This window comes from Toxorhynchites rutilus, chromosome 1, assembly GCF_029784135.1.
Source record: "Toxorhynchites rutilus septentrionalis strain SRP chromosome 1, ASM2978413v1, whole genome shotgun sequence".
Taxonomy (NCBI): domain Eukaryota; kingdom Metazoa; phylum Arthropoda; class Insecta; order Diptera; family Culicidae; genus Toxorhynchites; species Toxorhynchites rutilus.
In genome coordinates this window covers 50527764-50547123 of record NC_073744.1, presented here as the reverse complement: position 1 = coordinate 50547123, position 19360 = coordinate 50527764, and the positions used below count along the sequence as shown (strand labels likewise).

Genomic DNA, 19360 nt, shown 5'->3' with positions numbered 1-19360 from the left:
CATCAGTGTTGTACAACCCACCACCCGCTGGAATACGGGCTTATAAGGAGGATATTGGTTGGAATACAACACTCTCTATTCACCAACATCTTAATTAACTGTACAGACTGAATACACTGAGCTATGCAAGCGATCGGCAAACCAGCATTATTTTCAAATTGACTCTCAGCCTCAACATATGACGTTGGCTGATCGCTGTCTAGCGTATCAATAACAGAAGTAAAGGAACTCGGGGTTTTCGAAAAAAAAATGTTGATGCCAAATGTCTTAAAATTGCATGAAACGTCGAGATTATGTGTCATCTCGAAAAAAATGTTTATGTAAAAAATCGGCATTCTGGGACTTCGGAGTTTTTCGGAGTACGAAGCGAAAGGTATGATTTTGGGTGCCAATATAAATAGTTATCTCGAATTTTCATTCGGAACTTGCTACGAAATGTTGATTTGCACTATAATATACCCTATGCGAAATATTAGCTCATTCGGACTTCATTTACTGTTTAAATTTAATTCGTTTAAATTTAAGTTTTTTTTTAAAACCGAAAAATCATTTGAACATTTTGTATAGGGTAACTTTTTAAAATTTTAGGGTAATTTTTTCCCATACATTCTTTGGCACACTAATGGACAGGCTTATAATATACGAAGCGTAGAAGTTTATCGCACGCTAGAGGAATAATTTCGCTCTCTCTCAGTGCTTGTGTGTCCAGTTACTGAAATAGAACAAACAGAGACAGCAATAGAAAAAGAGTTGAATATTCTTCCCATCACTTTCCATCATGCATTGGATGTGATATCAACATTTCACTGTCCATTTCAACCCCACCAGTTTAAATATTTTAATAATTTAAATTTTCCACTTGCAAATGGATTTACCTTTCCGTACATACCTTATATCGCTTCTCTGTCAGTGAATTGAATTTCGATATTGAACCACTCAAAATGCCTAATATCGAAGCCGCTAAAATTACATTCACACGCGGAATCATGTATGGTTTTCAGTTTTTGTTTTCTTTTTCAACTATTGATCAGCATTCATTGTCTTAGGGTGGCTTAACTATTATAGAATAACATGTAGAACATGTTCTCATTAACAGAAATTTCAAATTCAAAATGCTACTACACCCAAACTAGCATTGATAGAAAATAAGTCATCCTTAGCACAAAACATGTATTAGTTGAACTTTCATTTTAGTTGTGTGAGTGTCAGCTTTTTTTTGTACATGTATGAGTAGCAATGTTGTCAATTGCATATGTGTGCGTGAGTGCAACCTGCACGCGTAGCAGCAGCTTCTGGTAATGCTGCGCTGTATATGTGGCAGTAGTTATAACGGAACTATTAATTGAAATTTACAGTTGTTACCACTGCTGTCACGCATTCACATTCAAAATCAACCCTCATTTGAGACGCGTTCTTAGTTCTTTCAAAATATAACTATGAAAATAGTTGTATAGAAAAATAAAACTCACTGTTTATCGTTTCGTTTCGTTAACATTTTTTGTTATTATAACCTCATATAAATACATCAGCCATTAAATTAAATTTTCCATCTAAAGTCGTCCTATAGATATTTCCACTCTACGTCACGTGATCACACATACCAATGCACATGAATATTACCCTACATTATAAAACGCAACGAATCTTATAGATATACAGGGACAGTATTTGCTGAGAGTAAAACGGAGAGCGTAAAACAGTATATTAACGTTAACGTTAACGTTAACGTAAAAATGTTTCTTCTATTTTTGGATGCTCTTTCATACATGTTATACACAAACTCGCCTCTCGCTTGGGGAAATTTTGTTCTATTGTGTGAACGGCTTCCCCGGATAGCTCTTCTAATGACATGTTTAAGCTCAGTTAATGTCACTTTTTGGGACGCCTAAAAGTGTGCTAATTATTTATTTTTTGTTTATTGAATTATTCATCATCAAAGACGAAGGGGTTAATTTTTCATTCAAACTGAAATATCACTCTGTGGGAAGGTCCTACAGGAATGTTCTTGGAACCAAATGAAGGCTGGTTGATGAGGGTGGTTGGATTTGCTGTTAAGTTGGTTAGCTAAAAAATGTGTTAGTCCAGAATATTCCTGGAAAACAAAGAAAAATCGATTTTTCATTTCTTCCCAATATTGTTGCCTACTACACACAAGATAGAAATATGTACATAAAATATTCTAATGCTTGAAAGTTGTAGCTTCAAAATGACGCGCATCCCATCGAAATGAATTGATTTTTCACGAAGTTATAGCATGTCAAAAATCACTTAAAATTTTCGACTTCGCACTCTGTTCCTCTAATTTTTTTGTCGAGTGTATATTCAGTCTCCAGAACTCGTTCTTAGAATTTCAAATCATCGAAATAACTAAAAATAATCAATAAAAATTTCGCATATTTTCTGGTAATTGTAGCTCAAAATGATTTCAAGAGTTTACTCTGCAATTTCGTTTTATTCTAAAACTAAATTCAAAGTGATAAACAGCCGAATTTAATGAAATAGTTACGTAATTCCACATCAACAATGCGGTCATGCCTTTCACATCTGTGTCCTGTCACGGTCGACATGAAACATAATACGATTAGCAATCTTGCTAGCGATCACTATCGTATGTCTATTTATAGAGATGTATGTGCTGTGTCATTAATGAACATCATAAACTGAACATTCAATCGACCTAAAAATGTCGTATGATATCTCGACACTTTTTGTTTTATTCATTAAATGTTCTGTTCTCCGTAGCCACATTGGTAAAGCGTTCGCTTCCGGTGTCCGGTGGTTTAACTGGATAATGGAATAACAGAATGAATACTCTTACGCCTAAATGGCTACTGTGTAAATGTACCGTATGCAATGGTATAGAAGGAATACTCTTACGCCGAAAAAATGGCAACTGTGTAATGTGCTAATTATAGATATGATAACCATGTGACATGTACACGTCCTGTCACGGTCGCCATGAAATGTGTTTAAACCAGTGCTGAAAAAAATCAATTCATTCTTTTGAATTCGAACGACAAATACCATCAGCCATCAGTTGACAAAACTTCTCTTCTAACCAATATCGCGGGATAATTGGCTACTTTGATGTACGGGCATGTTTCACTCATATGGATCTCTTCTCACAGTATCCCATCCATTCGATTGAATAACCACACCTCACCAGCCGCTTGTTTTGCTGTTATTTGTGATTTACGTTTGTCCCTATCAATTGAACTAGTGACCGACACTCAATTGACATCCCAGCAATTCCATATGAAATCGTCCTAAAAATGCAGATTTTAAAAACTTGTATTTTTGATTCCAATGGAAGTGTGTATTCCGTTTGGGTTGGAGGAAATATAGGTTTTCCACAGCAATTGGGAATTTTTTGACGCAAGCGTAACTTTTGAAAAGGGCGTATCGATTTGAGTAAGAGAAATCTTTGATAATTTATATCTCAAAAACTATGAGTCGTACCGAAATAGTGTCTTAGAAAGTGTTATAGAGTATTGATGGTTGAATATGAAAAAACTGTACACTGAGAAAAAAAATTAGTACTCTTTTTTTTATTTACAAAATAAAAATTCAATTTGCAATATCCAAAATACATAATTTTATTTTTTTTTATTTTTTCATACAAAATAGAAGTCATGCAAAAAATTTAAAAAATGGGCCAAGATGGTAAAACTATTTTTGACGAACTTTGTGGAACATCGAATTTATAGGAATGTTCGAAACTTCGAATTTTTGTATGTTAACAATCATTTTTAGCCACAAATTATGAATCCTGATGTGATTTGAAACGAAAAACGTTATTATCAATCTCTTTCTAAATGTAGCCATTCTCGAAATATTTAAAAATATATTTCTAATTTATTGCCTTTTTATAGTAAATAATCCCTCTTAATATGTTTGTCGTGTTATACCGTCATGTTCATGAAATTTTATGAATTTGCTTATAATTTCCAACAACTTTTCCAAATACATCATCATGGTTCATTTTTTGACTCAAGCGTAACTTTTGAAAAGGGCGTATCGATTTGAGTAAGTGAAATCTTTGATAATTTATATCTCAAAAAATATGAGTCGTACCGAAATAGTGTGTTGGAAATAGTTATAGAGTAGTGTTGTCTTAATTTGAAAAAAATATACACTGAGAAGAAAAATTAGTACTCTTTTTTTTATTTACAAAATAAAATTTTAATTTGCTATATCAAAAAATACGTATTCTTTTATATTTTTTTCAATTTTTTCTTATAAAATAGAAGTCATGTAGAAAATTTAAAAAATGAGCCCAAGATGGTAAAACTATTTTTGACGATCTTTGTGGAACATCGAATTTTTAGGAACTTTCGAAACTTCGAGTTTTTGTATGTTAGCAGTCATTTTTAATCACAAATTATGAATCCTTATGTTATTTAAAACAAAAAAGGTTATTATCAATCTCCTTCTAAATTTAGCCATTCTCGAGATATTTAAAAAAATATTTGTAATTTATTGTCTTTTTAATAGTAAATAGGCCCTTTAAATATGTTTGTCGTGTTATACCATCATGTTCATGAGATTTTATGAATTCGCTTATAATTTCCAACAACTTTTCCAAACACATCGTTATGGTAAAAACATTCGAAGACATGTGGGTTAATACAAAACGTAACGAAACTAAAAAATCTTTTTTATCTTAATACAAACTTCAATCAATCGAAAAAATTGTTGGAAATTATAAGAAAATTCATAAAATTTCATGAACATGGCGATATAACACGACAAACATATTAAAAGAGATTATTTACTATGAAAAAGATTATAAATTAGAAATATTTTTTTAAATATTTCGAGAATGGCTACATTTTGAAGGAGATTGATAATAACCCTTTTCGTTTTAAATCACATCAGGATTCATAATTTGTGGCTAAAAATGATTGTTAACATACAAAAATTTTAAGTTTCGAAAATTCGGCCAAATGCGTTCATCGCATTCAAATGAGAAGGAATAGAGTTCGTTTGATAATGAACCCTTTCTTATTAACTTTTACTTCTTATTAAAAGACTCCATATACATATAATGCCATGATTACTCATGATCAGAAACTCAAGCAAATTCGAACGTGATCGCTCACGTCGAAAGTCCAGAACATGATCATCATTGAGCTTATTTTAAAACCCTAGAGTTAATTCCAAATAAAGTGCGTAGAGCTTTTCCTGTTTGGGATTGTTTTGATTTGGAGTCCAAAATTCAATTCGCAAAAGTAATATTTTTCCAAAGAAAACTAACTCATAAGCTTCAATTTGATATGTTGATCATGTGAATCGGTGCAGTTGTTCAAATGTTATGATTTTTGTTGTAAGTTTTGTGGAGGGGAATAATTATTTTTCGAACCATCGGTTAACTTTGAAAAATCATATTACAAAAACGAAAAAATATCGAGATATGTTATGTAAAAAAACAAATTCAATAAAAAATATAAAAAAGCGCCTTCTAGCCTTCCAGAGCCATGAAAACAATAAAAAACGAATAAAACAATAATAACGAAAATAAAATCCAGTTTCTTTGCAAGTTCAATATTTTTTCAATAAAAAGCTATTGGCTTCATTGGCTCGTTGGCTTCAATTTGATATGTCAATCATCTGAATCGGTTCAGTGGTTCAAAAGTTATGAATTTTTGAAAAAAGTCATTTTTGGGAATAAGTGGAAAAAAATTCGAACCACACTAAAATGATAAAGGGCACCCTGATAAAAAAATAAAAAAATACGGATCTAATGTTTTGCGATAACGAACAAAATTACCACTTTTGACGAAAATCTGAGAACCACATATCGGTTTGACACGGAATGGATGTTTTGCTAGCGCATACATGTTAGTTTTTATGGATAATGAATAATTTGTGGGGAAAGCAATTGATGAAGTCATGCTTGAAGAATGATTTGTGGGAAAAGTAAAAATTGAATTGCTCGCGCAAGAGTCATTTAATATAAAACAATTGATTGCTTATAGGGAAGCAGAATAAAGAGTTTATTGTGGAGTTTAAAATGGGATTTGAAATGGGGTTTTAAGTTATGCTACACGCCCTCTGTAATTTATAATCTATATAATGAAATTCTTGTATCTAAAACTTTCATGTTGTTCAATGTTAAAACCAGTTTCAGAGAATCTATCCCCCATAGCATAACTTTCAATTCCTCTACAATTTATTATATGGACTGTGTTTCTGTTAGCAACGAGGAAATAATCCAGCCGTAATTTGTGCAATAACTACCAGTGCAATTATTTTACTTCCTTACTAATCCTGATTCACTATCTCTTTTTCTCTTTCTTCCAATGAAAACAACATCAATTTAGGTCAAAATGGAACGAGCGCGGGAGTGTCTGAGGGCGCCCAACGATCGGCAAACATCAGCGAGATTCTTCGCATGATACACCGCTACAACGAGCTGCAGACGATCCTGAACGAGGACATCTTCGGTCCGTTACAAAATGATTCTGTGATAATAGTAGTGCAGGTAAGTTGGCACTCCACTCCGTTCCGTGATGCATTACATTTTCACTTGGCTCCAGCCGGCTCCGAACCTGTCGCCATTAATTTGCATTTGCCAGGTGCCTCGCCTTGCTGGCTGCATCTTGCTGTGGCCCAGAATCACCAACTGTTGAATCACTGGCTTCGTTTCCTCCCGAGTCCGGGCTAGATTACGTTTGCACTGACCACAGTTTTTGCCACAATCGCACGCTGAATTCTCGGGGCTGGAAAATCCCATCCTGTACAGCTCCCGATTGGTAAGCTCATACTGGGATCCCTGGGGTTGCTGATACTCGCTGCCACTGCTGCTGCAATAGTCCAGATCTAGCAGCAGCTGCTGGGTTATTTTGTTCCGCACCAACGAACCGACACGGATATTCGACAGTGTCTTGTGTTGGTGCTGCGCCGCTGTTGACAGCAGGCTCCAATGGTTGGAGTAGTTAACAGTGGCGTGCTGAGGCCGGTTGAAATCCCAGGGACACTCGACCTGATGCCAGACGCTGCTGCGAGCGGTTTCATTCGGTAAAAGAGACTGTTGGGGGAGAAAGAACACAATGTTTGAAGATATTATTTTTCGTTGGAAAATGAGGTGCTCTCTCTGAACGGCGGAAAGTAACAATGTTAAATGGCAATTATGTGTTTTAATTTGTTTAACTTAACTAATTGCCTCGAAGCAAACTAGTTATTATAAAATGAAGAAAAGTAGAAACAATTGTTCACGGAACATTGTTTTTATAGATGCTATCACTTCAAAGCACTTCGAGAGAAGAACTTTTCTAATCAGTATGTGGTTTACATTGGGAAAAGTGTCATCATAATATGTTTTATTCAGTACTTACAATAACGAAAGGCCAAAACTTCTGCCGCGGTACAACATGCAGCAGTAGTTTTCGAAGAACCACTTCGCAAAGCGTGAATAGGGTATCCGGCGAAATCCAAACACAGCGAGATATCCTGCGAATACAGCAGAAGTGACTTGAGATTACTCTTGTGAAATTATTTCATCGAAAAAAAACAACAAACGATTTCCTTTTTCCAATCGGTTTTTAAGCTACATCACAATCCACGCAAACTATCGATCATTACGATAAATTTCCATGGAAATGTAGAGGGCACATCAGACAAAGTACGACACTAATTAGTTTTCACATCAAAGCATAAATTGAATAAGTTTTCCCTCTCCGCTCGTGTCGCGACCTCGGGGAAAAACTATAACCGGATCCTACGCTACCCTCACCGCTGCATCCTTGCTAGTGAATATCTCTCATCCCGCAGCATACCTTTGAGGTGTAACACCTACTTGAACACTGGTGCTATAGTTGCAACCGCGGAAAAGCACATTATTCAACTGCCAGGATGCAAAACTCGACGCTTGGTGTACAATGCCGGATGTTCAAAGGCCTGGAAAATTTAGTTGACTTGTTGAACTACGCTTTAACGTTGCACAACTTCTGCTTCTCAAGCAAGCTTCGGTTCGATATTCAATTTTATCGAGGTGGAATCATCAATAGTTAATTCATCCTCATAATAAAGCTTGATAAACCTTAACACAGATACTGATAATACGTGCACAATTCAATTTCTTACTTCTTTCGTCGGTACACTTTCGTTTTGGGATGGAAATTTTCCGGAAGTTTAAATCGTATCACATTCATATTTAAAGCAGTTCACTGATCGCACAGCATAAAAAGGATTATCCACCATCAAACGATCGAACCGAACGGACAAACCGTCCGTTCGCGAATGGGGAAGGCCTACTTCCGCAACAACCTTTTTCAGGTCTTTTGTGTTGTGCTAGGTCCTGCCACACTTTCAGTTCTTTTTTAGGTATTCTTTTCCTCTGTTGCTTCCCGTTGTTTCTCCCACTCTCGGCTGAGCTATAATTCGGTTATGCTTGGCTCATGTTTTGGTATTTTTATCAACCACCCCCCCCCCCCCCCCCCCTGAAGTGAGGCCCGCAGCTTTCGTTTTCCGCAAACGCTCACCCCTTTTTCGAGGAAGCGGCCCGTATCAAACTAATAAACGAAAGCTGTTTGATTGTTTCGCTTATGTCATTCGATGCTTTTTTGGTGTTTTGTTCGGAGAATAGGGACAACTATAGGGGGCTGGGCATGAAACTAGTCCTGAAACGAACGACCCGTTTTTGTTTTGGAAGTTTCCGAAATTCAATACGCTTTGAAAACATTTCGAGCCGAGCTCAGAACACACCACCCACCCCTTCAGAGTATGAAATAATCGAAACAAGCTTTCAAAAGTTTACATGATTCGCGGGGGACCACTCCCACCAGTGTCACTCGCCCTGCAAGTGACTTTGCTTCTCCACCGGATCACTTCACACTCCCATAGACGTGAGTGAACATTCCGTTCAGTGCCTTGCTCCGAAAAATACAATAACCCTAAACACGGTGGTATATACGACACATGTGGACGTAGAATAATAGATGCAAAGAAACCGACATCAACCAAACTTTTTTATTACGTTTATTAGTTCCGTGCCAACAGCATGAGCTTAGTTCAATCTCAGATGGAAACGGGAAAAGCAAAGGAGAAATAAAGTAATATAAATAGAGGTATTTTAATTTCTGTTTAGGTGGAAAGAGTTGATTGTAGGTTGACTCTTGCGTATCTTGCTTTGTTTGACACACTGATGTTCCTATTTTTACTCACCGTGTCGCTAGGAAAATGTGACTTAGGCAGAATAAAATACAAGATTTTTATGGTGGTTTACGGACAGTTTTGGCAAAACAGGATTGCTAGAAACATTTGCATCGCTCCGGTATAAGGATCTAACGCGCTGAATGCTTTAAACACTTTGTGTCGCTCAAACGGAAATTCCTTCACTTTTTGCCAATCGATGCTTCGATGGTACTGTCATGTGTTGCGAATACAACAGCTGTCTGATACCTACATGCCAGGAAGTGAAGCTGTGACACTATATGTCTCAGATTTTCACCCTCACATGATAAGCATACTAACGCCAGCATGCACTAACCTTTTCCTTGAGGTTGTAAGTGAATAATCATAACACAAGTTCACTTATAATCCTGCTTCATTCCTCATTCGTCATTTCTCATTTCTCATTCCTCATTCCTCATTCCCCATTCCTCATTCCTCATTCCTCATTCCTCATTCCTCATTCCTCATTCCTCATTCCTCATTCCTCATTCCTCATTCCTCATTCCTCATTCCTCATTCCTCATTCCTCATTCCTCATTCCTCATTCCTCATTCCTCATTCCTCATTCCTCATTCCTCATTCCTCATTCCTCATTCCTCATTCCTCATTCCTCATTCCTCATTCCTCATTCCTCATTCCTCATTCCTCATTCCTCATTCCTCATTCCTCATTCCTCATTCCTCATTCCTCATTCCTCATTCCTCATTCCTCATTCCTCATTCCTCATTCCTCATTCCTCATTCCTCATTCCTCATTCCTCATTTCTCATTCCTCATTCCTCATTCCTCATTCCTCATTCCTCATTCCTCATTCCTCATTCCTCATTCCTCATTCCTCATTACTCATTCCTCATTCCTCATTCCTCATTCCTCATTCCTCATTCCTCATTCCTCATTCCTCATTCCTCATTCCTCATTCCTCATTCCTCATTCCTCATTCCTCATTCCTCATTCCTCATTCCTCATTCCTCATCAGTGTCTTAGAATATCAACAAATATTCACGAGTAACGAATATGATTTTATTTCAGTGTAAATGACTTTTTTTTCAGCTCGAAACACACTCCCCTTTTTATATTGATGACAATAACAAACGAGTTCATTTTGTTCATATTGCTGATGCATGAACAAATTTGCTATAATGAATGAATTCGGCATTGAGTGGGGTTCATAACTTCGCTGTTATTTATACTTTGAATATCAAAAGCAACAAATTGATATTTCTCACATTCGAAACGATATTCGTTCTGGCATTGATTTTGAGCCAAAATTCAAAAATAAAATAAAATTAGTCAATCTGGATCATTTAGAGAACAAAAACGCCAGAGCTCGATGAAACGATCTTTCCAAGGAATCGCGCAGGATTTTGTTTGGCGAGACGGTAACAACAGCATTGCGAACGATCCCTAAACACCGTATTGCAATTGAATAACAATTGCTCCTACACTCGATGATCAAATGAATTACAACATATCATAATCTTCTTGTTGCCTGCGTTGATTTGGAAGGACTTAAGCATCAGTACAATCCGACCTACATAAAAACCAGCCGCACACAGCTACCACTGGTTAAAAGTAAACTACAGCAGATATTCATTTGGCTAAAATGAAATTCTGTTCTGGCATTCTGAATAATCGAGATGAAAATGACATTGGGTGGAAAAATAAACATCAAAACATATTGATCAACAAAAGTTCATTTGCTCATATTCACTGGTTGCTTGGATCTGTCATTTTGATTTTCGTTTGGAGTATATAGGTTTTCGATGCAACCTAGCCCGAAAATATATGCTTTTGAGCTAAACGAAGATGATTTTTTTCAACACTGTTCCTCATTCCTCATTCCTCATTCCTCATTCCTCATTCCTCATTCTTCATCCCTCATTCCTCATTCCTCATTCCTCATTCCTCATTCCTCATTCCTCATTCCTCATTCCTCATTCCTCATTCCTCATTCCTCATTCCTCATTCCTCATTCCTCATTCCTCATTCCTCATTCCTCATTCCTCATTCCTCATTCCTCATTCCTCATTCCTCATTCCTCATTCCTCATTCCTCATTCCTCATTCCTCATTCCTCATTCCTCATTCCTCATTCCTCATTCCTCATTCCTCATTCCTCATTCCTCATTCCTCATTCCTCATTCCTCATTCCTCATTCCTCATTCCTCATTCCTCATTCCTCATTCCTCATTCCTCATTCCTCATTCCTCATTCCTCATTCCTCATTCCTCATTCCTCATTCCTCATTCCTCATTCCTCATTTCTCATTTCTCATTCCTCATTCCTCATTCCTCATTCCTCATTCCTCATTCCTCATTCCTCATTCCTCATTCCTCATTCCTCATCAGTGTCTTAGAATATCAACAAATATTCACGAGTAACGAATATGATTTTATTTCAGTGACTTTTTTTTCAGCTCGAAACACACTCCCCTTTTTATATTGATGACAATAACAAACGAGTTCATTTTGTTCATATCGCTGATGCATGAACAAATTTGCTATAATGAATGAATTCGGCATTGAGTGGGGTTCTAATATATTCTTTTCTCTCCATTTTCATCTTATTTGGTATGAATAAGCTATCCGCGATTCTTAGCCACACATCATCATCGTGGACGCCTACTTGACAACATCGTCGCTAGACGACGAGTGATCGGGTGCCTTTCTCAAGGCAATGAGGGCGGAGGTGTAGTGCAGAAGTAGAGTAAAGTTTTCCAAGAGCCTTTCTCACGGTTAGAGACGAATGAACTGAAAAAATTTAAAGTCTCTATAATCAAAAAACCCAACCTTACCTTAAACCATACCACTTCTCGTTTTGGTGGTCATCGAAGCAACATCGTTGCCAGCGAACATCGAGCGGGAGTGGATTGCCTTTCTCAAGAAAGGTGAATAAAGGCGAATGAACTGCAAAAGTTTAAAGCCTCTTAAAAACAAAGAAAGAAGAAGAAGAAAGGTGAAGGAGGAGTACGGAGTAGAATTTCTTTCCACAAGGGTCCTTCTTAAAAACAAAAATGGATTGGAATGAAACCACAGGTGCAAGCAGGGTTGCAATCTATAATTTAAAAAAATCAGGGAATATGAAAATAAAAATCAGGAAGAAATCAGGATGGTCCATCCAGGGTTGTCCGGAATGTTTGCAACGGTTTTTGGAAGAACCGAAGCATCACTTTTGTAGGCAGACATACATTTATTCACGTCACTTGAAAATTTTATCCTCCAAGAACATGTTTGTATCATCGTCGGAAACTACTGAAGGTTTTTATGCTGGCCATAGAGTGAGAGTTTTTCGCCTTGAAGGAACTTTTTAGGAACCTGGTTCTGTGGTAATCTGAAGGCACCTTCCAGCTAAACTCCAAAATAATTCGTTGCGTTGAGGCATTGAGCTTCGGGGTTTTTTTTATTATAAAGCTAGAATCATAATTGATTTTTCAGATGGAATACAAATACTTTTGAATGAAAAATTATGAATGAAATTTTTTTTTCCGTATCAAATATATATTCTACGTAATAGAGGAATACGTTTTTTTCGAAGGGAGTATCTTTCTTTTACGCCAACCTCAAGCTTTAACACTTTCGGCGCCCCGTCACCCAGATATGGGTGACACTTTCCTCGCTCAAATTGAGTAGGATTGTTAGAAGGAATTTGATAGAATAGGCATCTAAATGTAACTATAGGATACGAAGAAGAATAATTAAATCATAACCATAATATTATACTGTTTATACTATACTTTTTAATAATTTATAGTACGGATGGTTGTACTGCAGTTTTTTGCAAAACCCCTATACTATGACTTTGGCATGTGTTGTTGTCATCAATTCGTCTTCAATTGAAAACAAACATTGCTAGATCATGTAAAAGTTATCTATAAATTAAGTTTCATCTTCATCTAATAATTTAATCGCAAGTTGGGCTCTGCAAGAAACTCAAAAACGTCGCGTTGGGCGTCGAACGTGTTAATAAATATCTACGATGTACCTCCGACAACGCGAATCTCCTAAGCGGAAAATACAACAATAAAGGAAAATAAGGATCATTTTAGTAAAATCAGGTGAAATCGAGTATTCGTCAAGATATCAGGGAATATTCCAAAAAGTTTGGGAAATCCTGAAAAATCAGGAAGATTGGCATCTCTGGTCGCGAGCGAGCTGGCAAGTATAACACAACGAGCGGATATCATTCATGCCTAATGCCGCTCGAAAAAGGGGAAGCCCTCTTTATCGAAGCCAATAAACAAAATGTACATGGTCGGTTCTTTAAATTCGATATTAACGTAGGACTACGTCTTTCATTTCTATACCGGGGTGTAAAATCAAAGTTTCGAAAACGAAAGCGTTACGCCGAAGACCGAGATTTTGAGTGTTAATAGCTCCTAAACAACTGAACGAAATGGTATGATAAACACTTCATTCGAAGGATAAAATGTCTACGCGTTCTATACTTGTTACTTTCTGATCCAAAAACTTGTTTCAATAGTCTTAAATTTGCTTTCAAAATAGGCTATTGAAATCACCAATCGGTATATAAGCGAGCGCCGCTCGGAAATCCACTCAGTTCTAATTGAACAGCGATTGGAGCATGTTGTCGCTGTTGTGGTGAAGCTCTTCATTTATCATGAAAGCGCGGATAAACGGTGTCTGTTTGTGCACCTTAGGCCAGAAGGGAATCCATCAGGAGGAGAGTGATGCTACAAACGGTTCCCCGGGAAGATCTCGAAGCAGCCGCTACACACACACACATACACGCACGGAATTCTTTCCGTTTGGATCGAGAAAGATCCGGAAAATAATCTGCCAGTTCCTCTAGGAATTTAAAAATACATTCATGTGAAAGAGTTTATTTGAATGTTTTCTATCCATGTAACACTGTGACCAAATATGTTTTAATCAAGTGCTATTAACATATGGTTATCGAGTTAGCATTAACCACTGGTGGGCTTCCAGTATCGAGGAAAATGTGGAAATATCTAATCGTTACTGAAAATAATCTTCCAGTTCCTCTAGGAATTTAAAATTACATTCATATGAAAGAGTTTATTTTAATGTTTTCTATCCATGTAACACTGTGACCAAATACATTAGGTTTTGTGATTTTTCAATCAATCGCAATCAACAGGATAGCTTCTGAAGATTATTCTTCCTCATCAGTAGGATATTTCCGTATCCAATATTGGATGCATAAAACCTTGTGCCTCCAACGTAACGCTCTCGTTTTCGAAGTTCTCCAAATATTCATTCATTCAGAATGAATTCAGATTCAACTTCATACAAATGATCTTTAAATCAACGATAGTCCTACGTCACCCTTGCGGCTATACCATAGATATAACCCACTTCCTGTTTTTATTTATTTTTTCTATACCTTCATTGCCTCTCAGGCTAAGTACCAAAAGGTCGATTTTCGGCCAAAATATTTTTTTCGAGATAACACCAGATCTCGACGTTTTATGCATTTTTAAGTAATATGGCATTTCGATTTTCCAAATTTTCTTGACTCCCCCCTTGGAAGATTTTCGAGGATCAAAAAATTAAAACTTTGAGCGCTTTGAGGCATCCTTGAATCATGTCCGATTGAGCTGAAATTTGCACAGATCATTTTTTATGGGCCAATAAACAATATGTACATGGTCCGTTTTTGAAATTTGACATGACCATTTTCGCTGTCACCCTAATGGACATACACTGCATTTATTTAGATACAACGTGTCTTTTATGGAAGTTAGCTTTCAAATCCTAGGAGTAAAACCTTACTGTTGCATGTTCTGGGGTGCGATCCCACCTCAATATAGGAGCAAAGTTGTTCATAATTTTTAATCGATACCTGAGAGGGAAGAAGAAAGTCTGGTGCGAGTTGGCAGCGCAGTTCAATCTTAAAGTCAAAAGGCAGTAAAAATAACTAAAAAGTTGACACCAGTGAAGACATAAAAACAAATTCACTGCGTGAGCTGAAGGCTTAGGTTTATCAAACACACACACACACACGATTCTAAATGAAAAAAATATTATTTGGAAAACAAATAGTATCTCGAGAAGGTCATTCTAGGTATTATAACTCATTATAACACTAATTGAAGTCTTCTATTTTAGCTTCAGAGTGGAACTCTGTCGAAGATCATATTTCAATCAATCGTTTCCATCGTTTATTTCACTAATGATAATATGTACAGAGTTTACAAAATGATTGTTCATGTTCTGAGATCAGCATAAGCTATACAGCAAACAATTAATGCTTATAAAGTCGAATCAATTCATAAGATTCTAAGGGAAAAAACGAATTAATAAAAAACTTTAAACTATTGAGCAAAAAAAAAGAAAAACTTTAGCATGAGCTTTGACTGACTTACAAACTGAAAACAAACACTGCAATGATTAATCACAAAGCTCACGAATGAGCTCATGGTCGGATGCTACAATTTTTCTCAAGAAATTTGGATTTAAATTGTTACAAAACCTACCTCGGGTGTGGATATTCGCTGTCTAATGTACATTTTCAGTGTTAAACCAATATGAGAGGTCGTAAATCAATTTGATACATGTGTTCTGAATATTTGCAACATTTTGAGTGTTTCTATGGAACGTAATCCGTTTATCCAAGACCTTACCTAGATATTTTATGTCATCTTTCCATGCAACCTGTGTACCGTCAACTGGTAGACATCTACTTGAGAGTTTTCTAGACGCTGTGAACCTCGTGAAGAGAACTTGTTTGCATTTACTTTCGTTTTCCATTTATTGCAAAAATCAATATCAATCAACTAATCACGTCCTTTGATCTTTTTGCAGACGATGTTAACCCTTCTTTGCATAATGGTGGAAATTTCCATCATAACATTGAATGCCCAAGTCCACTTTAAGTTGATCGTGTCTGGACCTTGATTTATTTCACCAATAATGCAATAATGCATGCATCATGCAAAGAAGGGTTAAAGCGAAATTGTCAGCAAAGAGATATTTAATACAATTTTGAAAGTTAGAAATATCACAAGTAAAAGTTTATACAGAACTGGTGATAACATACCACCCTTAGGAATGAAAAAGTTAGATGTTGAATAATGTGTGTTGTAAATGTGGGGTTAAAACGTAGGATTTTCTAGAAATGAAGCATAAAGTTTTACTAACTATGAATGGAAGTTCTTGACAATCATTTTGTAAATTAAACCTCCGTGCCACAGTGTGTCAAAAGCTATTTCTGTGTCCAGAACAGGGATACTCAAACTTTTTTGGGCAAGAGACCCCTTTTCCAGAATGAAGTGACGACTCCTCCTCGACTCCTATTGCAAAAATTCTTGATAATTTTTATCTTTTTCTTATTTATACAAAAAACTTACCAATTACACTGCGTTTCGCAACTATAGAACCACTCAATTTTTCTGAGTTTCCAGAGATATGTAAGAAGTCTATTGAATTGAAGTATACGGTGTAGGATATAATAACTATCTTCATTTAAAAGACTGGTCATTTGAACTTTATTGTTGTGTCCAGACGCGGACGTGAAAAAAAACTAAAATTCCAGTGTTTCATAACTATAGAACCAGATGGAAAAACTCTCATTCCTTTACAAAATCAACGTCAATTTCACATTAATTGCAATAAGTTTCTTATTCGTAGGTCATCTTAAATTCTCAATCAATTAAAATAGCCCATTCGGAGTGGTTTCGACCAAGTTGCGTCATGTTGTAGTGTGTATCTCGTTCTACGCAGAGGATACTGCTCGTTTAAGCATAAGCACTCATACTGCTTGTAAGCTGCATCTACTATTCGTACGATCACTCCTTATAAGTTTTTGATAGGGTTTTGATCTGGTAAACAAGCAGACCAGTGCAGAATCTGAAGCCTCTATTCATTAAATCATGCCATGACCTTCCGGGTTTTATGAATTGATGCCAAATAACCCAATTATCACGGTGCAGAAACAGAAGTAAATGATTCTTAAATACTTGTGTCTGACGTTCAAACCGCCACATATGAATAAAACTTTCCCTCATTCTGGTCAGTTTTCGTACATCGCTAACGAAAGATTGATTATCATTGTTACTGTCGGGACTGTTCACCGAGACAAAATATATTTTGCCCGAGACGTAGTCAACTGACACAAGAACTGATTCTATGATGGCCGAATCGAAGCTTCACCCAAAATTGATTTTTAGCTCATGTTTTGTCATCCCGATTTATGACATTAAATGAGACATAACATAACAGAAAATGTCATGATTCACAAATACTGATAAGCATTTGTATAATATACAAGGTACAGCAATATGAGATTAATACGAACGAGCTACTTTGCCACATACACGGCCCAGCCCGAGATAGATATTGTTCTCCTTCATGCGCTTCTTTTTTACTCTTAGAAAACACTTCCCAACTTCATTTTATAATCAGATGCTATATTATCACGTATTTGCTGAACAATTGCTGAAGCATCATTAGCCATGTGGACAGCGTGGTCATGTAAAATAGCTTTGCATTCCAGCCGGTCTTGGTTCGATCCCCATTGACGTCGCATGGACTTTTTTTTCGCACAATCTCAAATGAAATGAGAAAAGAACAGAAAGAGATGTATGCACGCATTCATACAAATCATTTTTAAGCTTTTAAAACAGCTCATTATTTGGGCATTTGACTCTCCAGCACATAAAATGGTATCATTTCTGCCAAAGATGAAATGTTTTCTGCCAACGCTAGTTAGGGTGTTGGAAGTGGAAAATGAGAGATATCTTTACAAATGATCCTTCGACCCCATCAGAACAGTATATACTGAAGTCTGCACGAGAAAACGTCGTACTCGGTTTTAAAAATTCTCAATCAATTTATTTCAAGTTAGTTTTTTTAAGTCACGATTATCCAAAAAAAAGGCCATCAACTGGCTAGTCTCGACTATAATTGGTCATACGATATTAAAGAATGGCATTTCGTGTTACCACCAACAAACAGAACCAGGACCAGTCGATGGGCAGTTTGATGTGGAATTGCTGACTGTGAAATATCAAAACTATCACTTCATTTTCCTTATAATGGAAATCTTTGTGCTAGATAATTCAACAAGTCAAAACGCTATGATGCATGTGTATCACACTGCTCAAACAAAGTTCCACTTCTCTACCTTCCACCTATCTGAAATCGCTACATTTCTAGGCTAGTTTATGTCACAGTGTCGCTCAGGCTCATTTCCCCAACATATCGTACACTATTTCCCCGAAAACATGAACCAAATGCCTGAACCAAGTTCCTCGCCGGCATAGTACATAGTCATAGCAAGAAAAAAATAGGTTGTCCGACTCTTAGTGACCGAGTTCTTGAAAATTCATTCCCATCCTGTTTACCGAATTTTCTTGTTTTAATTTGAATAATCGATACTGGCGGAATGGATTGGTGGATAGCTGGCTCTAGGAAGTTTTTTTTTGCTCTCAAAGCGAGTGAGCGATACTATTTTTCTCTGTTTAGTTTCATTTCACTTTTGGCTACTTTATTTTCGAGGGCAGAAATATTTGTATTGATAGATGGATACTGTATTATTTTCGGAGAAGAAAACCATCAAACAATAGTGATAATGGTGCTGGTAAGTAAATTACTGATGATACCGTTGTCGTTGTCGACAAGATTGGCTCGAGATACCTCTATTGTTAAACCTTTTGCTCATATTCTCTCCGCGTTTTAATCAAGAGATAACATATACATACCTTCGCTAAATTGAACAAGTGATATTTCTCGTCTGCTGGTTCATCAAACGGAATCATCCATGCATTCTTGTGCTTTCCCACTGTCGACGGACTTCTTCTCACTGGCACTACCTTTATTGAATTTCGTGAGTGATTTACCGTGGAGAAAAGCATCAGTTGTCTCGTCATGGCAATCTGTCGATCGAAAAGTTCGTTAGTTTTTTCACTCATGACCACGATAGCAAAGATGGCAAAATTCACAATTAAATTTTTTCATCGTCGTTCCTCAACATATTGAACACTTTCCGATGTGTCAAGCAAATAAGTTAGGAACTTCATCAGTCCTTGTTTGGTTTGAGGTTAAAGCCAGTCTGAACTATTGGGAGAACGTATTCAAGATTGGAAAACTAAAAGCGTTGGAAGTTTTTTATTATTTGTTACATGTTACATAGAAATAGATTAAGATAATAGTACTTAAGTATCTAACATTAGGGCAAATGTTACCTGTTGTATTAGTGAAATAAAAT

General features: G+C 36.5%; 2 protein-coding genes across 10 annotated transcripts in view; one reads left to right on the top strand and one right to left on the bottom strand.

Moving 5' to 3' along the window:
- The window catches only part of LOC129769812 (alpha-1,6-mannosyl-glycoprotein 2-beta-N-acetylglucosaminyltransferase), a 210435-nt gene that overhangs the window by 152472 nt on the left and 38603 nt on the right, over positions 1-19360 (top strand). For all 9 annotated transcript variants that reach the window (XM_055772795.1, XM_055772403.1, XM_055772636.1 and 6 more), the window contains one exon: positions 6324-6484. In XM_055772795.1, coding sequence (XP_055628770.1) covers positions 6324-6484 — 161 coding nt within the window. The remainder of the gene's footprint in view (positions 1-6323; positions 6485-19360) is intronic.
- On the bottom strand, positions 6148-8233 carry LOC129770292 (uncharacterized). Its single transcript, XM_055773062.1, has 3 exons — positions 8086-8233; positions 7338-7452; positions 6148-7030 (listed from the first exon to the last, which is right to left on the bottom strand). Exons 1-3 carry the CDS (start codon positions 8151-8153, stop codon positions 6518-6520), a joined length of 696 nt encoding a protein of 231 aa, XP_055629037.1. The 5' UTR covers positions 8154-8233; the 3' UTR covers positions 6148-6517.

What these genes read in the sequence shown, in the direction of transcription:
- LOC129770292 (XM_055773062.1), bottom strand. Translation starts at nt 8,153, where the DNA reads ATGAATGTGATACGATTTAAACTTCCGGAAAATTTCCATCCCAAAACG. An exon ending in AAAGTGTACCGACGAAAGAA is followed by an intron (nt 7,453 to 8,085) that starts GTAAGAAATTGA and finishes CTGTATTCGCAG; the next exon opens with GATATCTCGCTGTGTTTGGA. An exon ending in AGTTTTGGCCTTTCGTTATT is followed by an intron (nt 7,031 to 7,337) that starts GTAAGTACTGAA and finishes CTCCCCCAACAG; the next exon opens with TCTCTTTTACCGAATGAAAC.